Source organism: Macaca mulatta, chromosome 14, assembly GCF_049350105.2.
Source record: "Macaca mulatta isolate MMU2019108-1 chromosome 14, T2T-MMU8v2.0, whole genome shotgun sequence".
Classification (NCBI taxonomy): domain Eukaryota; kingdom Metazoa; phylum Chordata; class Mammalia; order Primates; family Cercopithecidae; genus Macaca; species Macaca mulatta.
In genome coordinates this window covers 72,246,850-72,274,131 of record NC_133419.1, presented here as the reverse complement: position 1 = coordinate 72,274,131, position 27,282 = coordinate 72,246,850, and the positions used below count along the sequence as shown (strand labels likewise).

The window sequence follows — 27,282 nt, the reverse complement described above, 5'->3', positions numbered from 1 at the left end:
ACACACACACACAAAAGCATCATTTTATAGGAAAAAAGAAACAGAACAGGACAGAGAAAATGGTAAGCAGAACCACTTTGCTTTAGAGGTTCCCATTCTGTGTACCTGAGGGTACTGGCTGCTGGTCCATGAGCCATGAAGCCTCAATAACAATTCACTGCACAGGAACCCACAACTGACTCTCTGAATAAAGCATTCTAAAACAGTCTGACCTTACATAAAAAGTGTGGAAGCACCAGGATGTACTAACAAACGGCTACCCAAATAATGCCCCAGGTGCCATTTTCTGCGAGACACTAGGAGCACCAAGAAAAGACATCACAACAAACAACTGCAGATTATTTAAACTAGGGGAAAAGGCAACCCAACTTATGAAACTAAAAGGGTGGCATATGGCAAGAAGGGGTGGAGGGTTTTTGGTCTTCACGCTATTTGCTTTAACAGGCTCATGGGACTGTTTACAAAACAGTAGGCCCAGAGAAGAATTAAATCACATAGTCTGGTCACATTTGCTCTCTCTGAGAAAAAAACAGAAATTCCTGTTCTCCTGCCAGTTTTTCAAAAACTTGGCTGTTGCATTAAAACAACCAGCCTGCTCTAAGATGCTCTTTCCCACTCCCCACCAATCACCAATAGTATGTTCTGAAGAGGAATGTGAATCAAGGTAAGTTTCTCCACATGAGCTGCAGCTCTGCACATTTTGGGTGAGGACAGAAGCAGAGATCCTGGATTCTATTCTGAGTTGGACAAAGACACAATTAGGATTAAGCCTGGGCATCAGGAAAGAAAAATCTTGTTTGTTTTGTAGTTTTCGGGCTTGAAATTTTAGGATGAAAAAATTACATCTAGAGATATACATCAAGTGGCCGGGCGCGGTGGCTCAAGCCTGTAATCCCAGCACTTTGGGAGGTCGAGACGGGTGGATCACGAGGTCAGGAGATCGAGACCATCCTGGCTAACACGGCGAAACCCCATCTCTACTAAGAAATACAAAAAAAAAACTAGCCGGGCGAGGTGGCGGGCGCCTGTAGTCCCAGCTACTCGGGAGGCTGAGGCCGGAGAATGTCGTGAACCCGGGAGGCGGAGCTTGCAGTGAGCTGACATCAGGCCACTGCACTCCAGCCTGGGCGACAGAGCGAGACTCCGTCTCAAAAAAAAAAAAAAAAAAAAGAGATATACATCAAGTATGTAAAGCTACATCAAGTCACACCAAGAGAAAGAGAGAGAGAGAGACTGTGTGTGAGAGAGAAGAGATAGAGAAGAAGAGGCAAGAGAGAAAGGGAAAAAAGGGGAGAGAGAAAGGAATTTAGACATAGGATTAGGCTTTTTGAAACCAGATGGTGGAGTAGAAGCCCAGGAGACCGGGGTTGTAGTACTGTTCTGCCTCCAACTCACTGGGTCACCCTAAGGAGGTCCTTCCTCCTTCCTTGGAGGAAGGGATTGGCTTGATTTTTCAAACCCCTTCAAGTTCTAACAGGCTAAGTTTCTATCAACTAGTTCTGTATCCCAGACTTCCTAGGAGAGTAGAGATAGTGTTCACCCACTTACTCATTCAACCCATTAAGTATTAATTTTGCATTTAATGGGAAAAGGAGTACAGAAATAAACATGACCTCTAGTCCTCTAGGAGCTACCAGGTTAGCTGCAGGAAAAAGATCTAAATAAAACTCTAATTTTAATGATTCTATTAGCCTTCAGACCATTTCCAGAAGTCCAAATAGAAATGATTAAAGAATGAACAAAATGAAATGATACATTGAAATGATCAGAAATTTTAGAATTAAAACTATCTAAATATGAATCCCAATACAGCTAATTACTGTGTTAACTAGGCAGATCGCTTAACTCTGATAAGCTTTGGTTCTCTAAACTACGGTAAAATGGGGTTAACGTTATCTATTCTCATAAGGTTGTATGGGTTAAATGAGTTAAGGCATGGAAACACTTAGAACAGTTCCTAATAATGTCAGCATTCATTATGAGTAGTGTAGTAAATATAAGCATTTGATATAATAGTTTTTATATTTAAATGGAAGTAATATATATAAAACAAGTGTGGTGCGTAATTCATAATAAGCGCTCAGTAAATGAGAGCTCTTATTACGGCTTTGCATGATTAAAAATGCATAAAGTCACACATACAAAGGAGCAAAGACCAGAATGAGGAAACTGAAATAACTGACATATGAAAAGTGATGAGGTTATAAGCAATTTCTTATTAATGTTTAATTGTCCTTTCGAGGAAAATAAATTATCAGAAAACACAAACCAAGAATTTGAGGCCATTTTCAGGTCCCCAGGCCGTCTCCATTAGGGAGTGAAAGCCAGTTTATGCTTGGGGCCTAGAAAGCAGCTGCTGGTGGAAGGGCAAGTTCCTGGGGAGGGGCAAGGCAGAGGAGCTGAGTGAACAGAACATTCTACCATGCGATAAAAGGGGAAGTTACCTGGTTTCTTTGTTTGGTTTAAAATTTCTACTGTAAGCTGGGCATGGTGGCTCACTCCTGTAATTCCAGCACTTTGTGGGGCTGAGGCAGACGGATCGCTTGAGCCCAGGAGCTCGAGACCAGCCTGGGCAACATGGCGCAACCCTGCCTCTTAAAAAAATAAATAAATAAATAAATAAATAAAAATAAATTTTTTTTTCAGTTTCTACTTTAGTATTTATCGGCATTTTGCTTGGTAAATAAGTTTAAACTTCATTAAGGAAGGCATATAAATGGCAATAAACAGCTAAAAGTTATGCAGAACAATTGCAGGGCCTCCGGTGCCATCTCATGGCAACACTTATGGAGACACACTTGGTTCACTAATTTGCTCAAACACTTGTGCCTGATGCTATGGAAAGCATGAAAGCCTTGGCCCTCCAGGACTTGGCTGATGGGATATAAACACATGAATTAGGTGGCCAGTACAAAGCATCAAGTACTGACATGTGAATTCAGAGGAAAGATGAGGCAGGAGCTGTCAGGAAAACATCCTGGAAGAGGCAGAGTTCTGAATGATTCTAAAGGAGGCTGGGTCTGGCCAGGTGGAAGGAGTAACACAAAAGTCATTCATCCTTCTTTCCCTGAATGTGCAAATACAAAGCTGAAGACTAGCCTGAAACTAACTCATTGATTTACTGAGGGACAAGAATAGCAATATCCTGCTTATTCCTCCACAAGGCTAAAATAGTTGAGATGACGATGTCAGATGCTAACAGTAAGAGCTATTTCACATTTAAATGGATTGCCTCTTAACTGAGATCTGGAACCATGAGTAGAAGGTGTGTTGGTAGAGATGGAATCAACACTACCTGACAATTATTTCTAATAAGAAAACCTGCAGATCCCTTTCATCTCAGAGAAATCAGAATTCATGAAAACAGATCATATCTTTCCCTGTGCATCAGGTGCCTTTCCAGTCTGCAGATGCTTGGCACTTTTGACTTTCAGGATTCTCATCTTACCACCTCTACGTCTCCTCATGTTGTAAGCTAGAGATCACCCTCCCACCCTATCTGGCTGAAAAGCAATATTGTGGATGAAATGAAACTATAAGCCCAAGTAGTAGAATAAAGGTAGAGACCCACAGCTAATAGAACAATCAGCTTGAAAATATGCTGACAAATAGACTGCAGTCAACTGGAGGTAGGATTCTGGGACATGCTCCATGGCTCTGCTCAATATTTTCCTAAATGCTTTGGAAGAAAACACAACCTCCAAACTGTGGACAGCACAAAGCTTGTGGGGAGAGAAAGGGAGGCAGAGAACATGGAAAATAGAAGAAATAAGATCAAAATGAATAAAGTTTATATTTAGGGTTCTTTTAGCCCTAACATTCCATGAGCTAATAAGCTGAAATGAAGACTCAAAACCACAAGATGAAACCTAACTACCAAAGTATAGGACGGGGAAGGAATGGCTTAATAGTAGCTCACATGAAACAGGCTTAGGGGTTTCAGTTAACCACAAATTGCCAGGGAATATATGCCAACAGGGCTGCTGCCAACATAGCCAAGACAACCCTGCTTAACTAAGAAAATACTCAGAATGGGCCAGGCGCCGTGGCTCATGCCTGTAATTCCAGCACTTTGGGAGGCCAAGGCGGGCAGATCACGAGGTCAAGAGATCGAGATCATCCTGGCCAATCAACATGATGAAACCCTGTCTCTACTAAAAATACAAAAATTAGCTGGGCGTGGAGGTACACGCCTGTAGTTCTAGCTACTTGGGGGGCTCAGGCAGGAGAATTGTTTGAACTCGGGAGGCAGAGGTTGCGGTGAGCCGAGACCGTGCCACTGCACTCCAGCCTGGGCAACAGAGTGAGACTTCATCTCAAAAAAAAAAAAAAAAAAAAAAAAGAAAAAGAATATACCCAGAATGGAGGAGGCAGCAGGTCTACTGTTCTCTGCTCTGTTAAAGTATCCCTAGGACCCTGGGATCAGGGCTTGGGGCCACACCATACAAAGAACACTAACAAATAAGCATGGTCGTAAGACAGCAGGCCGTAAGAGAGCAGCTAGGATTGTAATAAAGGGTCTGGAAACCAAATCACATAAGCAACAGCTGAAGACACCAGGATATTAAGCCTGGAGAAGACTACAGGAAGGCTTCAGATAAATGATAGCTGAAGAGTCATCCAGAGGCCCAATAAACAGACATATTCAGTGTAGTTTCTATGACCTGGTGAGACACTACACGTTACTGGACACTCTACAAGGCAGAACACGGTTGGAGTTGTTTCCCTCCTATCGCACCTACACATAGTCATCCTTACCACATAAGTAAGGCCATTCCAATACGAATATATTTGCTAGACAGCTCTTTCCTGATGCTGACCTGAAAAATCTGCCTTTGTATCACTTCTGTCTCTGGGTCCAACTCATCTTTCAGAGGAGCACAAAGAAAATTTACTCCATGTTTCTTTTGAGAACTCATTCTAATACCTAGAACTATGTCTTCTTTCCCATCTCTTCCACTTCAAGCAAATGAGTCAGTCAAGCAGTCACTTAATAAACATTTACTGAGCACTTACTGGACGCCATGCTAATGACTGGGGAATTCAGAGATGAAAACCAAAATCTCCTGAAGAATACAAGTCTACTGAGGAGAAACATATAACCACAATTAAGTGCTTTAATGGAGTAAGGGCTGGTGACCAAGAAAGTATAGAGAGGCACTCCACTCAAAGTGGAGAAACCTCCCAAGGAAGGCTGCCTGAAAGAAGAATCCTTTGATCTCCGTCCTGATGGCCAAACAGGTCCAGATAGAAAAAGGCATCATGATGAGTGTTCCAGGATGAGGGGGCATGGTATACTTGAGAAAAGACAGCTAGTATTTGAGGAAGGGGTGAGAAATGAGCCTAAAGAGGTAGATGAGACTCAAAGGAGGCCGATAAAGATACCACAGCTACAAGTTTTCATTATATTCTGAAGATAGTAGTTTTTATTTCTCATAGAAAGTGAATTACAGCCCCTTACCATCTTAGTCAGAATTCTCTAATTCCACATTCTAGTAATCCTCTTAATATCTTGGTCTAAGAAAAATCTACAGTACTTTAAAGATTTCCAGGTAGGAGATTTTGCCACTCACCGGTTCCAGGAGGGAAAGCAGTTCAGGAGGTAGAGATCTAAAGATATACTGTATTTGGTAGCAGACAGAGATGATGAAAGCTTCTCCCTAGAGAACTTCAAAAATAGGATGGATACTTTTCCAGGCATAAACTTATCCCTTCCCCTAACATCCCTGAGGGAGCTAAAGAGTAATGTTAGACTCTGACTAGATGATGAAAACTGAGCTATGCAGAAGCCAAAAGGCAAGTCTGGTTTGGGCTAGGTTTCCAATCCAGATCTTCTGTCTCTTAAGCTGCCTACCAATCATCATTCACTGAGTTTGTGGAGAAATCTGGAGAGGCTAGGTAGGCAAGATGATGAAGAGACTTAAGAGGAGGTTGAGAAAGTACCTGAGATCCAAGGAAAGGACTTAGGCAACAGGCGTTAAATAAGGAAACTCAAGAGTGTTAAAAACTTCTGACTATGGCAGAAATTGATAAAAATTTCCTGAAGCCTTTAAGAGGAACCTACAGAAAGAGCACTTAACCAAGAATCGGATTTTGGTTTTAGGTCCAACTCTCCAATTTAATGGTCATGTGTTCCCAGCAATCACTTCAGGATTCTGTACCTTGGTTTATTAATCTGAAAACTGGAGATAAATACCTACCCTGACTACCTTGCAGAGCTGTTATAAGGTTCCAAGAGAGAGTAAATGAGAAGAATGCAAGTCTGCTGAGGAGAAAGAACCAACCACAATTCAGTATAAGTGCTATAACAGAGTAGGTGGAGTATTTTTTAAATCATCAACAAATCTGAACTATAAGCAATCTAAAGTATTAGTATTGCTAGAATTGAAAAGAACAGTATCTAAAATTTAGATACAGTATGATCTCTTACTCCAAACAACAGGGCTTTTTTTTTTTATATTTTTACAAATTTTTTGTTTTAAATTTTACATTTGTTCTTCTTTTAACCTTATTTATTTGGCCTCTTCTTTGTAAGTAGGGCTTTTGTTTTTTGGGTTTTTTTTTTTTTTTTTTTTTTGGTTTGCTTTTTGTTTTCTGAGACGGAGTTTCACTCTTGTCGCCCAGGGTGGAGTACAGTGACATGAACTTGGCTCACTGCAACCTCTGCCACCCGGGTTCAGGCAATTCTCCTGCCTCAGCCTCCCCAGTAGCTGGGATTACAGGCACCTGCCACCACGCCTGGCTAATTTTTGTATTATTAGTAGAGACAGGGTTTTACCATGTTGGCCAGGCTGGTCTCAAACTCCTGACCTGAGGTGATCTGCCTGCCTCAGCCTCCCAAAGTGCTAGGATTACAGGCGTAAGCCACTGAGCCCAGACTGTTTTTTGTTTTTGAGACAGGGTCTCACTCTGTTGCCCAGGACAGAGTGCAGTGGCACAATCACAGTCCACTGTGACAATCACAGCCTCAACCTCCCAGGCTCAAGTGATCCTCCCATCTCAGCCTCCAAAGTAGCTAGGACTACAGGCCTATGCTACCACACCCAGCTAATTTTTTTTTTAAAGATTGGGTCTTACTACGTTGCCCAAGCTGGTCTCAAACTCCTGGGATCAACCTATCCTTCCACTCCAGTCTCCCAAAATGCTGGAATTACAGGCATGAGCTACTATGCCCAGCCTACATTTCTTTTTTATTTTGAGACCCAGTTTCACTCTTGTTGCCCAGGCTGGCATGCAAAGACGCAGTCTCGGCTCACCGCAACTTCCGCCTTCTGGGTTCAAGTGATTCTCCTGCCTCAGCCTCCTGAGTAGCTGGGATTACAGGCATGCACCACCACACCTGGCTAATATTGTATTTTTAGTAGAGACAAGGTTTCTCCATGTTGGTCAGGCTGGTCTCCAACTCCCGACCTCACTTGATCCGCCCACTCGGCCTCCCAAAGTGCTGGGATTATAGGCATGAGCCACCGCACCCAGCCGCCCAGCCTACATTTCTCTTAATGTGAAGGTTGGACTTGAGCTTCTAAGTTATGGACAGAACTTAATACTTCTCAGTGGACTGGAATACCTGCTCATCATCAGTCTCATAGCTGGCAATATCCATGTTGCTCTAGGTTCTAGAGCCTATGACAGTGTTTCTCATCAGGGGTGATTTTGTTTCCCAGGGGACATTTGGCAATGTCTGGAGACATCTGGTTGTTACAAGTGGACAAGGGTGTCAGTAGCATCTAGTGAATAGAGGGTAGGGATGCTATTAAACATTCTATAATATACAGGACAGCCCCCGAGAAAACAAAGAGTTATCTGGCCCAAAATGCCAATAGTTCCTCTGTTGAGAAACCTTGGTCTAGGAGAACAGAGCTAGTGTTTTTCCATTCAGTGGTCATGGATGCCCACTAAAAGGATGCACCACCAACCTGCACTAGTGAAGAACAAAAAGTTTCATTCAGTTTGAAAGAAACAGAGCCTTATCAATTAATTCCATCATTTCTTGGCATGCCATAAGAGGCATTTTTTTTGAAAGCTCTAATGGCTAATTTCAAACAGTTCATGTTTCTACTACTCAACAAGAATCCCAGTGCCTCTCCTTTACACAACATTCTCTGGGGAGTCTTCCTGATTCTTTCATTACTATTTCTCACCCCACAGACATTCTAATGTGCTTCACATGTATATTTTTATTTGTACCTGTTTATACAAACTGTTTATTGCTTTCTCTGCTTATATTTTTATTAATTGGCATTGTGTTATACATCTTTGTTTCTTACTTTTTCCTCTCAGTACTATGCTTTTAAGGTCCTCCCAAGTTCCTATAGGTACTTAATGTATTGCTTTTAACTGTAAAACAATTTCATGATATGCATCCGTCACATTTTACCTATTTACTCCCTCAGAGACAGATATCCAGATTGCCTCCAACTCCCCAATGTTCAGCCATAATTAACACTTCAGTGAACACCCTCTTCCATGTCCCCTTAGGATGTGTCACAGGGTGTATACATTCACTCTGACTCAGCAATGCCATGCTGCTATCCACAATGCCTGTACCAGTCTTCATACCCACAAAAAAGTACAAAAAAGCTCCTATAGCCTCTGATCCTTGCCAACACTTGGCACTATTCAGCTTTCTAGTTTTTGCCAACCTAAAAATAGATGAAAAGCGATATCTCATATTTTTATGTGCATTTCTCTAATTACTAATGACTCTGAGCATCTCTTTTCATGCTTGATGGCCTTTTGGGTTTCCTCTCCTGTAAATATGTTCATATCCCTGGCCTGTTTTTCTGTTGGAGTTGCTGTCTTTTGTTGATTTGTAGGAGTTTCTCTGGATAGATATTAATCTACTGTCAGTTTTAATCATTATTCATCTCTTCTCCATTCAGTTATCAGTTAACTCTGCCTATCATATCTTTAACAGAACAGAAATCCTTAATTTATAAAATCAAATTTATCAAATCTTTCTTACTTGCTTACATTTTTATTTTAAAAAATTTATTTATTTATTTATTTTGAGACAGGGTTTCATCTGTTACCCACACTGTAGTGAACTGCCATGATCTCAGTTCACTGCAACCTCAAACTCTTGGGCTCAAGTGATCCTTCCACTTCAGCCTCCTGAGTAGCTGGGACTACAGGCATGCACCACCACACCTGGCTACGTTTTGTATTTTTTGTAGAGATAGGGTTTGGCCATGTTGCCCAAGCTGGTCTTGAACCTCTGGGCTCAAGTGATCTGCCCACCTCAGCCTCACAAAGTGCTAGGATTACAGGCATGAGTTACCACACCCAGTCTGCTTACATTTAAAAATTAGTTTCATAACTTTACCTTTCATAATTAGGTCTTCATGTTGAGTCCCCTTTGTATTCAGTATTATGTACAAACCTAGTTTTAATTTTTCTCCTTGTGGTGAGCCAGTTTTCTCAACTAATCTACTTAACAATGAATACCTTCTTACTGATTGGTGGTTACATCTTTATTGTAAATTAAATTCCCATCTATCTCTCTGAGATCTGCATTCTGTCCCACTGGTCTGTTTGTCTATTCTTATAGCGTATCTTAAGGTAAGGTAAGTCCCTGTCTTGGTAGTTGCTTTCTTTCTTGCTTTATTTTTGAACTTTAGGTAGAGAAAAAAATAAATTATTCAAATTATTTGGTTAATAAACATTCTCATCATTAGACCACGCATGGACCACTTTAATTTTTTAAAGTTATTATTATTTTGTCTTTTTTTAAATGACAGAGTCTCACTCTGTCACCCACACTGGAGTACAGTGACGTGATCATAGTTTACTAAAGCCTTAAACTCCTGGGCTCAAGCAATCTTCCCGCCTCAGCCTCCCAAATAGTTGGCATTACAGGTGCACACCACCACACTCAGCTAAGTTTTTAATTTTTAGAAGAAACAGGGTCTCCCTGCATTGCCCAGGCTGGTCTGGAACTCCTGGGATCAAGTGATCCTTCTACCTTAGTCTCCCAAAGTGCTGGGATTAGAGGTGTAAGCCACTGTGTCAACCAAAACTACTTTTGTGGTTTCAAAAACCAAAAAATTTTCCATTTTATCCATCTTTGAGTATACAGTTCAATAGTGGTATGTATTACTGTCTGTTACTATTCTGTAACAGATCTCCAGAACTTTTTTGTCTTGCAAAATGGAAACTCTATAGCCCCTAATTCCCCCCACCCCCTAGCCATCATTCTACTTTGTTTCTATGAATTTGACTACTTTAGATATCTCATATAAGTGGAATCATATTGGTCTCTTTGTGACTGGCTTATTTCACTTAGTATGTCTTCAAGGTTCATCCATCCTGTGCCACATGACATAATTTCTTTACTTTTTACATGAATTATTTAATAACATGATAAATACTGAACCCACAAATGAACCTAAGATGTAAAACATCTAAAATTACTTATATCTAGCTACGTGCTCTTCTCTATCCTATCCTGCAATCTCTCTTCTATACAAGGTTACCATTATCTGGAATCTTGATTGTATTCCCTTGCTTTTGTAAAATACGGTTTTGTCTTGGCACGGTGGCTTATGCCAGTAATCCCAATACTTTGAGAGGTCAAGGTGGGAGGATTGCTTGAGGCCAGGAGTTGGAGACCAGTCTTGTCAACACAGGAAGACCCCCATCTCTAGAAAAAAAATTTTTTTATTTAGCCAGGCATGGGTGGTGCACAACTGTGGTCCCAATTACTTGGGAGGCTAAGGTGGGAGGATCAACAGAGCCCAGGAGGTTGAGGCTGCAGTGAGCTGTGATCATGCCGCCACACTCCAGACTGGGTGACAGAGAAAGACCCTGTCTCAAAATAAAGTAAAATATGGTTTTATCATACATATACATAATTTTAAAACATACCATTTATGCATAACACAAACTTAGCCAAAAAAAAGAAAACATACCACTTAAGTTTCCATTATTTTTACCTTTCTATAAAAAGTGTCAACTTATAAGTGGTCTTCTAAGGCTTATCTTTTGTACTCAATATTATACCACTAAGCTTCATCCTTACCATTATTTGTAGCTATAGTTATTTATATTTTGTTTTTATAAGTATGTCGTATTATTTTATGTTATATTTCATTATGTGAATATATCACAACTTACCCATTCACCTTTACGTATTGTCATTTTCAAGTTTTTGCTACTGCAAATAGTGTTGCTATGAAAAATCGTAAGAGGGGCCGGGCACGGTGGCTCACATCTGTAATCCCAGCACTTTGGGAGGCCGAGGCAGGTGGATCACCTGAGGTCAGGAGTTCGAGACCAGCCTGACCAACACGGTGAAACCCTGTTTCTACTAAAAAATACAAAAAGTAGCTAGGCATGGTGGCGGGCGCCTGTAATCCCAGCTACTCGGGAGACTGAGGGAGGAGAATCGCTTGAACCCAGTAGGTAGAGGTTGCAGTGAGCTGAGATCGTGCCACTGCACTCCAGCCTGGGCAACAGAGCAAGAGTCTGACTCAAAAAAAAAAGAAAGAAAAAAGAAAAATCCTAGGAGGGTGTACCAAAATCTCCTGGCATATATCTAGGAATTAAACTCCCAGATCATAGGGAGTTTCTCCCTCAGATCAAAGTGGTTTCTCCACAAAAAAAACAATTTAACTGAGCACAGCCCCAGCATGGGAATAGAAAGGATCAACGAATATCTACTGACTGAACAAATAAATAGACAGTACACAATAAATACTAGCTAGTGTTATTAATTATGTCTACATAATTACATAGGTGGTAATGTCCCAACTATACTTATGCTCTGCTTCTCCTCCCTAGAACTGACCTTTAACCTACTGCAGATTTGAGAATGAGAGGTCCACAAGAATTGTAAAATTGGTGGCTATGGCTATTACCTAAAATATGCCTAGGCAGGCAGAAGAACTTTGTTAAGAACCAAGATAGAAAATCAGCAATAGCAAGATGGGCCATCCAAACAGAATAGCAAAAGATAGAGTACTTAGCCAACAAAATCATTCATAAATTGGGCCAGGGGCAGTGGCTCACACCTGTAATCCCAGTACTCTGCAAGGCCGAGGCAGGTGGATCACTTGGGTGGATCACTTGAAGTCCAGAGTTCGAGATCAGCCTGGCCAACATGGTGAAACCCTTTCTCTACTAAAATACAAAGAGTTAGCTGGGCATGGTGACAGGAGCCTGTAATCCCAGCTACTTGGGAGGCTGAGGCAGGAGAATTGCTCAAACCCGAGAGGCGGAGACTGCAGTGAGTGGACAGCACGCCACTGCACTCCAGCCTGGGCAACAGAAAAGGACTTCGTCTTTTAAAAAAAAAAAAAAAAAGGCCGGGCGCGGTGGCTCACGCCTGTAATCCCAGCACTTTGGGAGGCCGAGGCGGGCGGATCACAAGGTCAGGAGATCGAGACCACGGTGAAACACCGTCTCTACTAAAAATACAAAAAATTAGCCGGGCGCGGTTGTGGGCGCCTGTAGTCCCACCTACTCGGGAGGCTGAGGCAGGAGAATGGCGTGAACCCGGGAGGCGGAGCTTGCAGTGAGCCGAGATCGCGCCACTGCACTCCAGCCTGGGCTGGGCGACAGAGCGAGACTCCGTCTCAAAAAAAAAAAAAAAAGATCATTCATAAATCTAGTCTATAAAAATTTCTCTACCAATTCTACAAATAAAATCAAATGACCAACTGAGGAAAGATATCCGTAGCAAATATGTCAAAAGGCTTATTCCTGACATACAAAGAACTCTTATAAATCAGTAAGAAACATTCCAAAGGAAACCTGAGCAAAGGAAAGAAAATGTACCAAATATACCACATGGCTCAAGCTGTGAATAATACAGCTTATGAATAATGCTTACATATAGTACTTAATAATGTAAACAATTAATATTTATTTAAAAATTGGGAGGAGGAAATGTTTGTAGTATGTGAGGGGTATAGGTATAGCAGTATAAGATAATTATTACCGCCAGGCGCGGTGGCTCATGCCTGTAATCCCAGCACTTTGGGAGGCCGAGGTGGGCAGATCACAAGGTCAGGAGATCGAGACCATCCTGCCCAACATGGTGAAATCCTGTCTTTACTAAAAATGCAAAAAGTAGCTGGGTGTGGTGGCACGAGCCTGTAGTCCCAGCTACTCAGGAGGCTAAGGCAGAAGAATCGCTTGAACCCAGAAGGCAGAGACTGCAGGGAGCCGAGACCATGCCATTGCACTCCAACCTGGGTGACACAGCGAGACTTTGTCTCCAAAAAAAAACAACAACAACAACAACAAAAAAAAAAAAAAACATATAATTATTACCTTCCAAAGTAGGAAGTCAATATATAATATTTAAAAGTAGAAAATTATACATCAGTATAAACATGTTATTTAAAAAACACAAATATTTTATTTAAATATAACAAAGTAGAAATTTATACATCAGTAAAAACATGCTATTTAAAAAACACAAGGCCAACTGTGGTGGCTCATGCTATAATGCCTACACTTTGGGAAGCTAAGGCAAGAGGATCACTTGAGGCGAGGAATTCAAGACCTGCCTGAGCAATACAGCAGGACCTAACTCTACAAAAAATGTAAAAATATATATATTAGTCAAGCATGGTGATGTGTACCTGTAGTCCTAGCTACTTGGGAGGCTGAGGCAGGAGGACTGCCTGAGCCCAGGTATTTGAGGCCGCATTGAGCTATGATGGAGCCACTGCCCTCCAGCCTAGGTGAAAGGCTGAGATCCTGTATCTTAAAAACAAACAAAGTATCAGAAATGAACTAAAAAAGTTATTAATAAAAGTAGTTGTCACAGAAGAATCAGACACTGACAGAGTTGGACAGGGGACCGATGTGTTTTGCTTCTGAAGTCTTGTAGAACTATCTGACTTTTAGAACTATGGTATGTATTACTTTGATAAAAATGGAAATATCAGGCCAGGCGCGGTGGCTCATGCTTGTAATCCCAGCACTTTGGGAGGCCAAGGTGGGCGGATCACCTGAGGTCAGGAGTTTGAGACCAGCCTGACCAACATGGAGAAACCCCGTATCTACTAAAAATACAAAATTAGCTGGGCATGGTGGCCCATGCCTGTAATCCCAGCTACTCGGGATGCTGAGGCAGGAGAATTGCTTGAACCTGGGAGGCGGAGGTTGCGGTGAGCTGAGATTGCGCCATTGCACTCCAGCCTGGGCAACAAGAGGGAAACTCTATCTCAAAAAAAGAAAAAAAAAAAAAAAGGAAGTATCAAATATAGTCAATGATATGAACAAATAATTGAAAGAAACCAAATAACCACTAAGCATGAAAACATGCTCAACCTCACTAATTCTTAGAGAAATACTTAATAAATCAGATATTTTCACTTTATCACACTGACAAAGATTAAAAATACTACTCTCTACACCTTCTTTAACATTGGGTAACAGCTCTGTTAAATCTGTGTTGATGGACTGTAAACTATAACAGCTATAACTTTTTTGGAGGGCAATTTGGCAAGTTCCATTAATAATTAAAACACATACATTTTTTGACCAGGCAATTTCATTTCTAGGAGTGTATTCTATAAAATTGCTTGCACAGGTATGCAGGTAATTTATGTATGAGAAGCTTACTAAATTGTTGCTTGTAACTGTGATAAACTGTTAATTACCAAGTCAATCGATAAAGGTAAGTTAAATTTTATTTTAGATCTATTTTCCAAAATACTATGCAGGCCGGGCGTGGTGGCTCACTCCTGTAATCCCAGCACTTTGGGAGGCCGAGGGGGTGGATCACTTGAGCCCAGGAGCTCCTGACCAGCCTGGGCAACATAGTAAAACCCGTCTCTACAAAAAATACAAAAATGAGCTGGGTGTGGTGGCTCACACCTGTAGTTCCAACTACTTAAAAGGCTGAAGTAGGAGGATCCCTTGAGCCCAGGAGGCAGACGTTGCAGTGAGCCAAGATCACACCACTGTACTCCAGCCTGGGCAACAGAGACCCGGTCTCAAAAAAAAAAACAAAATTACTATGCAGTCATTAGTTTAAGAGGATGATATACACACCAATATGGATAGATATTTGCGAGAGTATTAGGTGGAAAATGCTGCAGAACTTAATGGATGTCATAAACATCTAAAAATTTATAAACATACACTTGCAGATTTTTTCTATCTATAACAAATTGATTAACAGTGGTTCCCTCTGGACACTTTTGATTTCTATGTCACATACTGTTATATTATTCAAATTTTTGATAACAAATATACATAACTTTTGCAGAATGAAAACCTCATCCTGTCTCTAGGCAGGTCTGCTTCATCCTCTAACAAGAAGACAGGCCTTCACCTCTTATGGGTAATTCAATTTGATACAGATTTCAGAGCTAACTGGGAGGACTTCAAGATGTCCAGTCAACCATTCCATAAAAAATCACAAACATCCCCTCCACAACATTCCTGACAGGAGGTTGCTAACTCCTACTAAAACACAGCTTATAATAGGAAGACCAGGCACGGTGGCTCACGCCTGTAATCCCAACACTTTGGGAGGCCAAGGCAGATGGATTGCTTGAGTTCAGGAGAGCGAGACCAGCCTGGGCAACCTGGCGAAACCCTCTCTCCACCAAAAATACAAAAAATTAGCCTGGTGGTGTGGCACGCACCTGTAGCCCCAGTTACTTGGAAAGCTGAGGTGGGAGGATCACCTGAGCCTGAGGAAGTCGAGGCTGCAGTGAGCCAAAATCGCCAAACTGCACTACTGCATTCCAGGATGGGCAATCAGAATAAGACCTTGTCTCAGGAAAAAACAAGGTATCCAACTGGAAAGGAAGAAGTGAAACTATCTCTACTTTCAGATGACCAATTTTACATATAAAAAATCCTTAAAAAATACTTTAAAAACTATTAGAGCTAATAAATTCAGCAAAGTTGGAAGATTAACAGAAAACGATCAGTTGAAGTTCTATATATTAGCAATGAATAATTCGAAAAGGAAATTTTAAAAAATTCCATTAACAATGGCATCAAAAAAATAAAATACTTAGGAATCTAAGTTTAACAAAGGAGGTGCAAGACTTGTACACTGAAAATTACAAAACATTGATGAAAGAGATTAAAGACCCAAATAAATGAAAAGATACCCTGTGTTCATGTACTGGAAGATTAATATTGTTAAGATGGAAACATTTCCCCAAACAATCTAGAGAAATCAATCCAATCCTTATCAAAATTCCAACTGCTTTTGTTTGTAAAATGGAAACGTTGATATTAAAATTAATAAGGAATTGCAAGGGACTCAGAATAGCTGAAATAATCTTGAAAAAGAAGAACAAAGTTGAGGAACATACTTTCCAATTTCAGAACTTACTACAATGCTACAGTAATCATAACAATGTGGTACCTGCAAAAGAACAGACATATAGATCAACGGAATAAAACTGAGAGTACAAAAATAAACCAACGTAATCTTTGATCAGTTGATTTTTGACAAGAGTGCCATGACCATCCAATGGAAAAAGAAGTCTCTTCAATAAATGATGCTGGGACAACTGGCTATCCATATGCAAAAGAACGAACTTAGATCCTTATCTCACACCATTTACAAAAACTCAAAATGGACCAAAAATCCAAACGTAAGAGCTAAGACTATAAAACTCTTTTTTTTTTTTTTGCAGTCCGGGAGGTGAAAGAGTCTTGCTCTGTCATCAGGCTAGAGTGCAGTAGTGTGATCTTGGCTCACTGCAACCTCTGACTCCCTGGTTCAAGCCTCAGCCTTCCGAGTAGCTGGGATTAGAGGCATGTGCCACCATGCCCAGCTATTTTTGTATTTTTATTAGAGACGGGGTTTCACCATGTTGGCCAGGCTGGTCTCAAACTCCTGACCTTGTGATCCGCCCACCTCGGCATCCATCCCAAAGTGCTGGAATTACAGGCGTGAGCCACCGCACCTGGCCAAGACTATAAAACTCTTCAAAGAAAACATAGGGGTAAATCTCTACGACCTTGGATTTGGCAATAGATTCTCAGATATGACACTAAAAGCACAAGCAATAAAAGAAAAAAATAGATATACTGGACTTCATCAAAATTTAAAACTGTTTATGCATCAAAGGACACTACCAGTAAAGTGACAAGACAACCGATAAAATGTGAGGAAATATTTGAAAATCATATATCTGATAATGGTCTATTATCCAGATTATATAAAATACTCTAACAACCCAACAAAAAGACAAAAAATTCAACCAAAAATTGGGCAAAGACTTAAACGAACATTTCTCTAAGGAAAATACACAAATGACCAATAAGCATATGAAAAGATGCCCAACATCATTAGTCATTAGGGAAATACAAATCAACACCACAATGACATCCACATCCACTAAAGTAGCTATAATAAATAACATTTTTTTTAAAAAATGGAGTGAAAGAAGTCTTGATGAGAATGTGGAGGAATGAAAAACCCAATCCACTTTAGGTTAGAATGGAAAATTGTACAGCTTCTGTGGAAAACAGTTCAGCAGTTCCTCAAAACATTAAACACAGAGTTATCACATGACTCAGCAATTCCACTCCTAGGTAGATTTCTTTTCTTATTTTCTAAAGATATGAGTTTAAGTTTCTCAGTGTAAGATGTGCTATCATGTTAGCATATCCTCTCACCAATAAAATTTAGCATTATGTTTACAGGATGTGGCAGTAATGAGAAAACTGCACATTCCCAGTACAACAGGCCTCATTAAGTCACAGACACGTTTCCTGTTAAGAATTAACTAGTGAATAACACATCAATGGTTTTCTAACAGTGCTATGATGAGTCCTAGAGATTTCAGAGGGGGAAGCAGGGGTGTTAGGGTTACTCAACCCTCATATCAAGCAGAGCAGCCTCTTAACTGTTTTCCAGATTGAGTTTTTCCTTAAGATAATGTTTAAAGAAAGGATCCCACACTTAAGGAAAAAGTTCTTATTGAAAATTACTGCAGTGCATATATGCATACTCACTTTCTTCAGAATAGATTGTAAAAATATTTGCAGATTAGCCAAAATTATATAATTTAAAATATTTCTACATATAAGCCCAGAAATGCCAAGGGGGCTTTCACTCATTTATGAGTTTACTGCACCCCCTGGCTCAAGCAATTCTCCCACCTCAGCCTCCCCAATAGGTGAGATTACAGGTGTGTGCCACCACTCCTGGCTTGTGTCTTTCCACCTAAAGTGATTTTACTATAGACAGCATATCGATAAATGAGGGGATTTTTAAAACCAATCTGCCAATCTCTGTCTTCTAATGGAAGAATTTAATCCATTTATATTTAAAGTGATTACTGATAAGGAAGAATTAACTTCTGTCATTTTGCTATTTGTTTTCTGTATGTCATTCCCCCCACCCCCATTTCATCCATTACTGTTTTTTCTTTTTCTCTCTTTTTTTTTTTTGGGACAAGGTCTTGCTCTGTCTCCCAGGCTGAAGTGCAATGGCACGATCACAACTCACTGCAGCCTTGACCTCCCAGGCTCAAGGAATCTTCCCACCTCTCAGCTTCCCCAGTAGCTGAGACCACAGGCGCAGGCCACCACGCTCGGCTAATTTCTGTATTTTTTGTAGATACAGGGTTTTGGCATGTTGCCCAGGCTAGTCTTGAACTCCTGAGCTGAAGCCATCTGCTCACCTCAGTCTCCCAAAGTACTAGGATTACAAACATGAGCCATCACACCGGGCCCTTTTTAAAAAAAATTTAGATTAGTGTAATCTAGATCCTGTAAGATTCACGAGAGGCTTAGTTTTCCCAGTCAAGTGATCTTTGCTCTCTCCAATTGAATAGTTTCTGATGATTATCTCCTTCATGAATCTGTCCCACAATGTTTCGAAGGGAAGACCTGTCTTTTCTGCCTATGAACGTAGTCTTATGTTCTATCCTTTTCACCCTCTGAATCACCTGACCCTTAGACACACACACTCCCCAATACACTATTCATCATTCATACATAAAGTTCATTGTTATTGTCTTTCTCTACCTCCATGTGGCCTGGGTTAGGCTGGGCCCTAGAATACTTAGGAAGGGTCTCTTGACGACTGACAAAGAAGTAAGAAGGAAAGTGGCTTACATTGTAGGAGCGTGGGTGCCTCTGTTTCCACTGCACCAGGAGCAGCTGGGCCACCACCAAGGTAGCGATGAGGATGAGGACCATTTCAGCATGCATAGCTTCGTGGCCACGGTGCTTGGCATGCATGCGTGCATGCTCGACCCTGAAAGCCAAACACATGGGGTGAATCAAGTCAGGGATGCTGTAGTGATAAAGGGACAGTGCTTTCCAGGGATATCCCACCAGTACAAAGCTCAGAACACTATTCCCTGCTTCATAGCCACAGGGTACCACACAAATTAGGGGCTAGGACACACACCCTAACAGACAGGCATGTGGAGATAAAATACAGGCTCTACGGACCCCAGCAACCAAGCCTAGATATTGCAATTAGAGCTAAGTGGTCTGCTGCCTGCCTCCATGGCAGAAACAGCTGACATCTTTCCCGTAACATGAAGGAGGTCCCAGGAGAAACCCGCATCATTGCCTATTTCAAGCCTATTTCAACCTGACGCTGGAACGAGAAAGTAACCCAAAGAGGTTATAGCCATAAAGTCCCATACTCTCAGTCACTGATATTTATGACAGCAGTAAAGGAGTAACACTGCAAAGGTATGCTGATTCCAGGATTAAAGTCTTGCTTTATTCATTCTATCCTCTCTGTCAGGGTCAGAAATCCTTAAGACTAGTTAAAGCCTAAAAAATCTGGACTGCTTCACCTTTATACTAATCCAACAGTGACTTTACCATCAGTATCCACAGGTAAACAGCCTCCTCAAAGGTTCAAGGAAGTTTAGTAATTGGAGAGTACAGCTGGAAACATTTTATTAATCTAAAGCTGGCATTCTCTGGTCTTATAAGACTGGCAGCAAGTGATTCCCTCGGCGAACACTGGCTAAAAACTTGCTCTAAGAACAGTCACTACTACCACTCTGGGTCATAGTCATCCAAAGGAGAGGGATGAGGAAGGAATTAGAGGCCGGGTGCGGTGGCTCACACCTGTAATCCCAGCACTTTGAGAGGCTGAGGCCGGAGGATCACTTGAGGTCAGGAGTTCACGATGATCCTGGCCAACATGGCAAAACCCCGTCTCTACCAAAAATACAAAAATTAGCCGGGTGTGGTGGTGCATGCCTGTGATCCCAGCTACTCAGGAGGCTGAGGCAAGAGAATCGCTTGAACCTGGGAGGTGGAGGTTGCAGTCAGCCGAGATTGCAACACTGCACTCCACCCTAGGCGACAGAATGAGACTCCGTCTCAAAAAAAAAAAAAAAAAAAAAGGAATAGAAGAGAAGAATTAGAGAGAAAATCAAATACATCAGATAGTGTGGGAAAATTTAAATAAATAATAAAATCAAATACAAATGTAACTGGAGTCATAAGCTTTTATACAATTCCCATTACACCAGGATATTTAGGAGGGAGGAAAACAACAACATAAATGGTATCTTCATGGAAGTTCCATGGGCAGTGAAACATTAACAGCAAAAATAACCTGGAAGGATGAATTATAGATAAACAATAAAGCAAATATAACAAAAAGTTAAGTGTAGAACCCAGGTAGTTAAGTATAAAGGTGTTCACTGTACAAGTCTTTCAACTTTTCTACGTATTTAAAGTTTTTCGTAACAAAATGTAAGGGGGGAAAACTTGGTGGGCAGAGTGGGAAAAAAAAAGCCAGTCGGTAAGCCTCAGCACCTAAGGGTTCATCTGATATAAAACTTTACCCTGGGTGGGAGAATCTGACAGAAAGATAATAGGATTCGGAGTTGGAAACTTAGATTCACACCCACCTATATGGCCATGGCCAATTAACCTCATATCTGTACATCACAATTTCTTCATCTGTCAAAAGGAGTCCATATTTTTTCTGCCTGCCTCAAGAGTTGCTGTGAGAGTAGGCTAAGAGGTTAGAGTACACTTAAAAACACCTAAGGGCTATGAGGAGTTATAAAGATAGCAAGAGATAAGTTTCTTGTTCTCAGACAACATATACGTGAAAGGATATGCACAAAATGAAGTCAAAGAATGATCTAGAAAAGACCAGAGAAGTCATCCAGTTCAAGTCCCCACCCAATGCAAAAATCATTTTTGCAATCTTTGCTTGAATACTTCCACTGGCTGGGAACACATGCCTTTTAAGGTAATCTATTTTAGAACCAGCAGTGTCTGGCACATTGTAGGTACATATATATATATTCTTTTTTTTTGAGAGAGAGTCTCGCTCTGTCATCCAGGCTGGACGAACTGCAGCCTCGAACTGCTGGGTTCAAGGGATCCTTCTACCTTGGCCTCCCAAAGTGCTGGGATTACAGGTGGGAGCTACCACACCTGGGCAGGTACTAATATTTGCTTATAAATGAATAAAATCCCAATGCTTTAGGGACAGAAAGCTCATTACCTCTCAATATATCTTGAATATTAAAGACATTTCTGACAATGAGACAAAAAAAAATCTATCTTCTTATAGCTTCAGTCCATTAGACCTAATCCCATACTCCATAACAACAAAGGGCATATGGGCTCTTCTTTCCCAATGCTACCCCTTCAAAGATTTATCATGATGTTATTTAAACAAAACAAAACTATCCTTATCCTACCACTATTTTCCTGTGCCCTTTGAGGCTAACAGTTCTAGATCTTTTAATCACTATTCCTATCACATGATATGAAGACTGTTAATCCGGGTTGTCTTCTACACATGATCCAGTTAAAGATCTTTTTAATAACATGCCATGCTTAGAACAAAATAGTTTTGACCTCAGCAGAGCAGACCACAGTGGCACTGCCACCTCTCTTACAGCAGATAGCATATTTCTACAAACATCTTCTAAATTATTCAGAATATTTTGGTAGCTGAGGTACACAACTGATGCATACTGAGCTTAAAATCACCTAAAATCACACTGGGTTTGTCATGTGAACAGGTATTTTTGCCATTCTATGTTAAATCTAAATAAAATCAATAGGTTTTTTCTATTACATTCTACGGTTGATATCACCTCACTGGTTAGTCACCTTGTGAAGTTCACGTGGCAGGCACTCTGAAACCCTTTTACTGATGAGAAATCATTATAAGATATATGTTGACTCATTCTATTTACAAAACAAGTTAGTTGCAGAGTTGAGAACAGAAGATACATCTCCCATTTTCTTAACCAGAGCTCCCCATCCTGTATCATGGATAATGATGATGATGTTAATGATAATCATCTTCGAAGCAGTTAACACTTACTGGAAGCTTACCACATGCCAGGCACTCTTCTAAGAATTTCACATACATTAATCCTCACAACTCTATGAGGTATAGATATTGTTATGATCCTCATTTTACAAATGGGGCAAAGTAAGGTTGTGAGAAGTAAAGTAACTTGCTCAAAAATCACATAGCTAGTAAATTGTAGAAATGGTATTGAAACCCAGATAGATGATTTGGTCCAATCATCTACTTACACATTCAAGACTAAGAGAGCAACCCAGGTACTTAGAGAGATCCCAAAAGTCCAGTCCTACAGGTCATGAGCCACTGCCTCCTACTGACAGAAAAGCAAAATGGGTAGACGTATCACTCAATTAGCTGGGTTAACCTGCACTTCCTAGACTGCAAGGCCCGAACCGCCACACTTACCTCCATTGCTCCTCTGGAGAGAGATCTGACATATCAACCTGTAGAAAGACACCACCAGAAAAATCCGTTACTGTCTTAAAACTGTGCCTGCCAATATAAGGTGCTCACACATTTATCAGTATCTTCAAGGAATTAGAGAAGCTTCAAGTCTTAGTATCTCTATGAAGCCTTACCAACCATTCTATTTCACACTGATCTCTCCCTTCTTTAACCACCTAGTTTGGCTCATGTCTATGACTGAATGTGTTGCACGTCTGTGCTAGGCAATAAGGGCAGAAGAAGACAAGAATCCCTAACTCCAAAGATGCTCACAGCCTAGTGAGAAAGAGAGACATAAACAGAAAACTTATCTATTACATAATAAAGACTAGCTATAGAATAAAGAGGTGCCTTGCCTTTTAATCTTTTAACCCAAACTGGGGTGTTTTAGACTAGGGAAGGCTTTATGGAGGAGATGTGGATTATCCAGAAGAAATAAGAGAAATATGTTCTAGGCAAAAGGACTAACATAGACAGGAAGGAATAAAATTGCATAGTACACAAGCAATTGAGTGCAGCTAGAGCAAAAAGTATCAATCAGGATTAGTGGGAGACAGAGTTAAATATAACACCCTATGACTCTAAATGGCCCTATGGTAGCCACTAGGCTACACTGGACCCGGGCAAACTGAACTTAGTTCTTGCCCTGCTGCTATCAACTAATAATATCACTAGCCATCCAACCTCAAAGTTCTGGTTCTATTTGGTAGTCTTATCTTTTCAGAGTTTGTTTTTCAACCGTGGCACTACTGATATTTTGGGGTGGTTCATTCTCTGTTGAGGAAGGTGTCCTATACATCACCATAGCATCCCGCTAGTTGAAAACCACTGCTCTAGAGTAATACTATATTCTTTGAGTTTAGGGCTCAAGTCTTCTACCTCCTTGCAGTCATACACAAGCATACCCAAGTACTCAGTACATAAGTCACTCAATGCCTTCTTATACTGAATTGAGCTGAAAATGTTCTTTGATCTGGTCTACAGAAGAGAGACAAGGCCTTAGAAATACTCAAATCAATCAACAACCATTCCTTTAGTACTTAAGATGTTCAAGGTCCTCTTACCCACTGTTCTGATAACTTCAGAAAAGTACCGTAAGTTGAACATTTGAAATAATAACACAGGTAGAACTCCATTCTACTACTGAGTCAAATAAGCACATATTTACCAGGCATCCTTTATGTATGTGTACTGGAAATGCCCATCACACTATTGAAGGCAGGCTTTCCAGCTTCTACATCTCCCAGCTAAGTCAAAAAATAAATTTACCAGGACTTTGCCTAACCAATCTGGGTAATGAAGTCAACATCCCTCCTTCCTTTTCCTATCCACACTGCCTCGCAGAATTTATTCAGGTGCCCTGACTCAGGTCTTCATCTCCCAGAAGAATAGAGGTCAGATACTATGAGAGGACACATAGGAGGTACCTGAGCAGGCAATTATGAATCACACTTCTAAATAACAATCCACGCACAGGTTTCAAGCTACATGTCAAAACTCTTTTCTTCTTCTTCTCCAACTTGGACCTGCATCTTACCAAGCCTGTCTATTCATTGTCCCAAGACATGTGGGACCCATTTCTGTCTCTGGGCCTTTGCATACCCTTCCCACTGCTTATAATGCCCTTCCCTATTTTTCATTGTTGTTGTTGTTGTTGGTTATCCACATCCTAGTTATCCTTTAAGAACCCAGCTCCAACTGCAACTTTCCTGATTCCCTAGCCTAGGGAATTTGGTCCTCCGCCTTTCTCCAGCATGGATATTTCTCTTTTTTACTCAAAGTGTGGCCCATGGACTGGCAGTACCAGTATCATCTGGGTGCTTGATAGAAACATAACATCTCAGGTACCACTCCAGACCCACTGAATCACAATCTGTCTTTTAATAAGAACTCCAGGTGATCAATATGTACATTAAATTTGAGAAGTACTGTTCTATGTTAGTCATTCAGTCTCATGTTGTCTTAGACATCCTTTCTAAGTGGTCTAACTGCTTGTCTCTAGCACCAGGATAGGGCAAGCAAGAGACCTGGGGCTCAAAATTTAAGGAAGCACACACTCTCAGGTACCCATCCTGCACTTGCATGACCTTAAGAATGAATGGCTCTCTAAAGTTTATACCCCAGCACCTTGTTTCCCTCACCCTCGTCCTGGCCCTGTATATGTTTATTTGCTTCCATCCCATGAACCTATTAGTTCCCTCAGAGCCAAAACACACTTTATACTGATTTATGTCTTTCAAGGAGAATAGCACAGAGCTGAGCATATATTAAGCACTCAATGAGTACTTGTGGAATTGAAGAAAATTCTCTTTATTAAGGGAAACAAGTATGCTGACAAACCAGCACCTCACCTGCAGATGCTAAATTGTATAGAGTAAACAAACACTTGAAAAACAACTAACAAGCATCTGGGAAAGGAGTATTCATCTGACACTAGGGAAATCATGTTAAAAACTATGTAACAAAACAAAGCAACTACCTGTTCAAGGAAGCAAATCCAATGAGGGGGAAACTAGGAAAATCTGGAATACTGGGCCAGGCATGAAGGTGCCTCTCTTTGACATAATGGACCAAGCATGCTACTATCTATGGCTTAGTTTCTCCATCTAGAAAATAGAGAAATAAGACTTCTGACTTCATTATAGAGCTGTGAATAAAGTATATTTAAGGTGATCAAGTGATTTCACTGCCTTTCCTCCTGGGAAAGTAGACATATTTTAAAACTACTAGAAGAGGATAGAGATAATTGAATGTTGGTGAAGCAGAGGACAGCAATGCTGTCAGAGCCTCAGGGAAAGCAGCTCAGAAGGGCAAGCCCTAAGGCTGAGACTAGACTTGAGGCTTAGAGGATCATTAGCACTTCATGGAGTACTATAAATGTTAAGAGTAAGACATGATCTGGCTTTAATATTTGCCTCCTGACCAAAAAAGGTTATTTAAGTTACATCCAAACCAGTCTTCTGGCTCAAGTAAAAAAAATAAGGGAAGGTATAAACTATGGCTATAATTAACCTGTACCATCTGGAAAGACATCTTTACTTGCTCTCTCATTAAGGAGTTTATTCATTTGGGGCCAAGCACTAACCCAGTCTGAAGGCACCTTGTCCAAAGCTCAGGTGGCTAATTAGGTAAGGCTCTCAAGGTAAGGGTACTTACTGATTCATGAGCCCTTATCTAACTCCTAAGACCTACAGCTTCTTAATGCTAGCCAATCGCTCCCAACTAGGATCTCACAAGGTCCCCGGTCATGCCCAGATTTGAAAGACGTTAAACCGAAAATAAATGCTAGGCAGAGAGCAAGAGAAAATTTTGCAAAGATGGAAAATGATGAGAAGTTGACTGCTACATTTTTTTTTAGGTGAAAAAGACTCAGCGATTCACTAATGTATGCCCACAAACAGGTCTCCTGTCCCCCCAAAATATCATAAACTCTATGATCTCTGCATCTGTAGGCAGGCTGCTCATTTTGTTCCTTAAGGTCCATTCTTTAACCAAACCACATTCTGCCTTACTGCAAAACTCTGGCCAAATCCTTCTGGTCTCTAGAAGGCTCTTTAGACGGACCACATTTATTGAAGAAACATCTTCTACTGCCTTGCTAAGTGTGGTCTACAGCCTAGCACCAAGAGTACCCTGAGAGCTTGTTAAGAAACAGAAAATCACAGACTCCATCTCAGACCTCCTGAGTCAGAATCTGAATTTTAATAAAATACTGAAGTAATTCATATGTACATTAAAGTTTGAGAAGCACTGCTACTACATCCCAGCACTCACATTCAAAAATTGCATCTACAGCCATATGCACCTGTACACTTGACTCTTTATTTAACAAATTTACAGAGATCTAACTCACATACCATAAAATTCATCCATTTAAAGTGTGCTACTCTGAGGTTGGGCATGGTGGCTTATGCCTGTAATCCCAGCACTTTGGGAGTCTGAGGCAGAGGATCTCTTGAGGCCAGGAATTTGAGACCAGCCCGGGCAAACAGCGAGAACCCATCTCCACAAAAAATAAATAAATAAATTAGCCAGGCGTGGTGGCATGTGCCTGTAGTCCCAGCTACTTGGGAGGCTAAGGCAGGAGGATTGCTTAAGCCCAGGAGTTTGAGGCTGCAGTGAGCCCTGATCACAGCAATGCACTCCAGTCTGGGTGACAGCGCAAGACCCTATCTCTAAAAAAATAAATAAAATGTACTATTCTGTACAAAATCTCAGACAAGAGGAATATTTTTTTTCTTTGAGTTCTATTGTACAGCATGGGTAATACTGTTCATAACAGAATATTGTACATTTCAAAATTGCTGAGAGTTAATTTTTAAGTGTAGTCACCACAAAAAATGTTAAGTATTTGAGATGATCGATATGTTACTAGCCTGATTTAATTATTCCACATTGTATTTATAATTTTTTTTTTTTTTTTTTCCCGAGACAAGAGTCTCGCTCTATTGACCCAGCTAGAGTGCAGCGGCGCAATCGCAGCTCACTGCAACCTCTGCCTTCCAGGCTCAAGTGATTCTCTCGCCTCAGCCTCCTGAGTAGCTGGGATTACAGGTATATGCCACCACACCCAGCTAATTTTT

General features: G+C 40.8%; 1 protein-coding gene and 1 long non-coding RNA gene across 6 annotated transcripts in view; both read right to left on the bottom strand.

Moving 5' to 3' along the window:
• Positions 1-27,282, bottom strand: part of RNF121 (ring finger protein 121) — a 67,529-nt gene that overhangs the window by 17,635 nt on the left and 22,612 nt on the right. For 2 of the 5 annotated variants that reach the window (NM_001194615.3, XM_077961224.1), the window contains 2 exon segments: positions 19,054-19,195; positions 22,661-22,698. In NM_001194615.3, the coding sequence (NP_001181544.1) occupies positions 19,054-19,195; positions 22,661-22,698 (180 nt within the window). 5 annotated transcript variants of the gene reach the window in all.
• Positions 9,603-12,449, bottom strand: LOC144334334 (uncharacterized). The gene is made up of 2 exons (XR_013404078.1): positions 11,238-12,449; positions 9,603-9,981 (listed from the first exon to the last, which is right to left on the bottom strand). It is a non-coding gene; the product is annotated as an uncharacterized LOC144334334 (long non-coding RNA).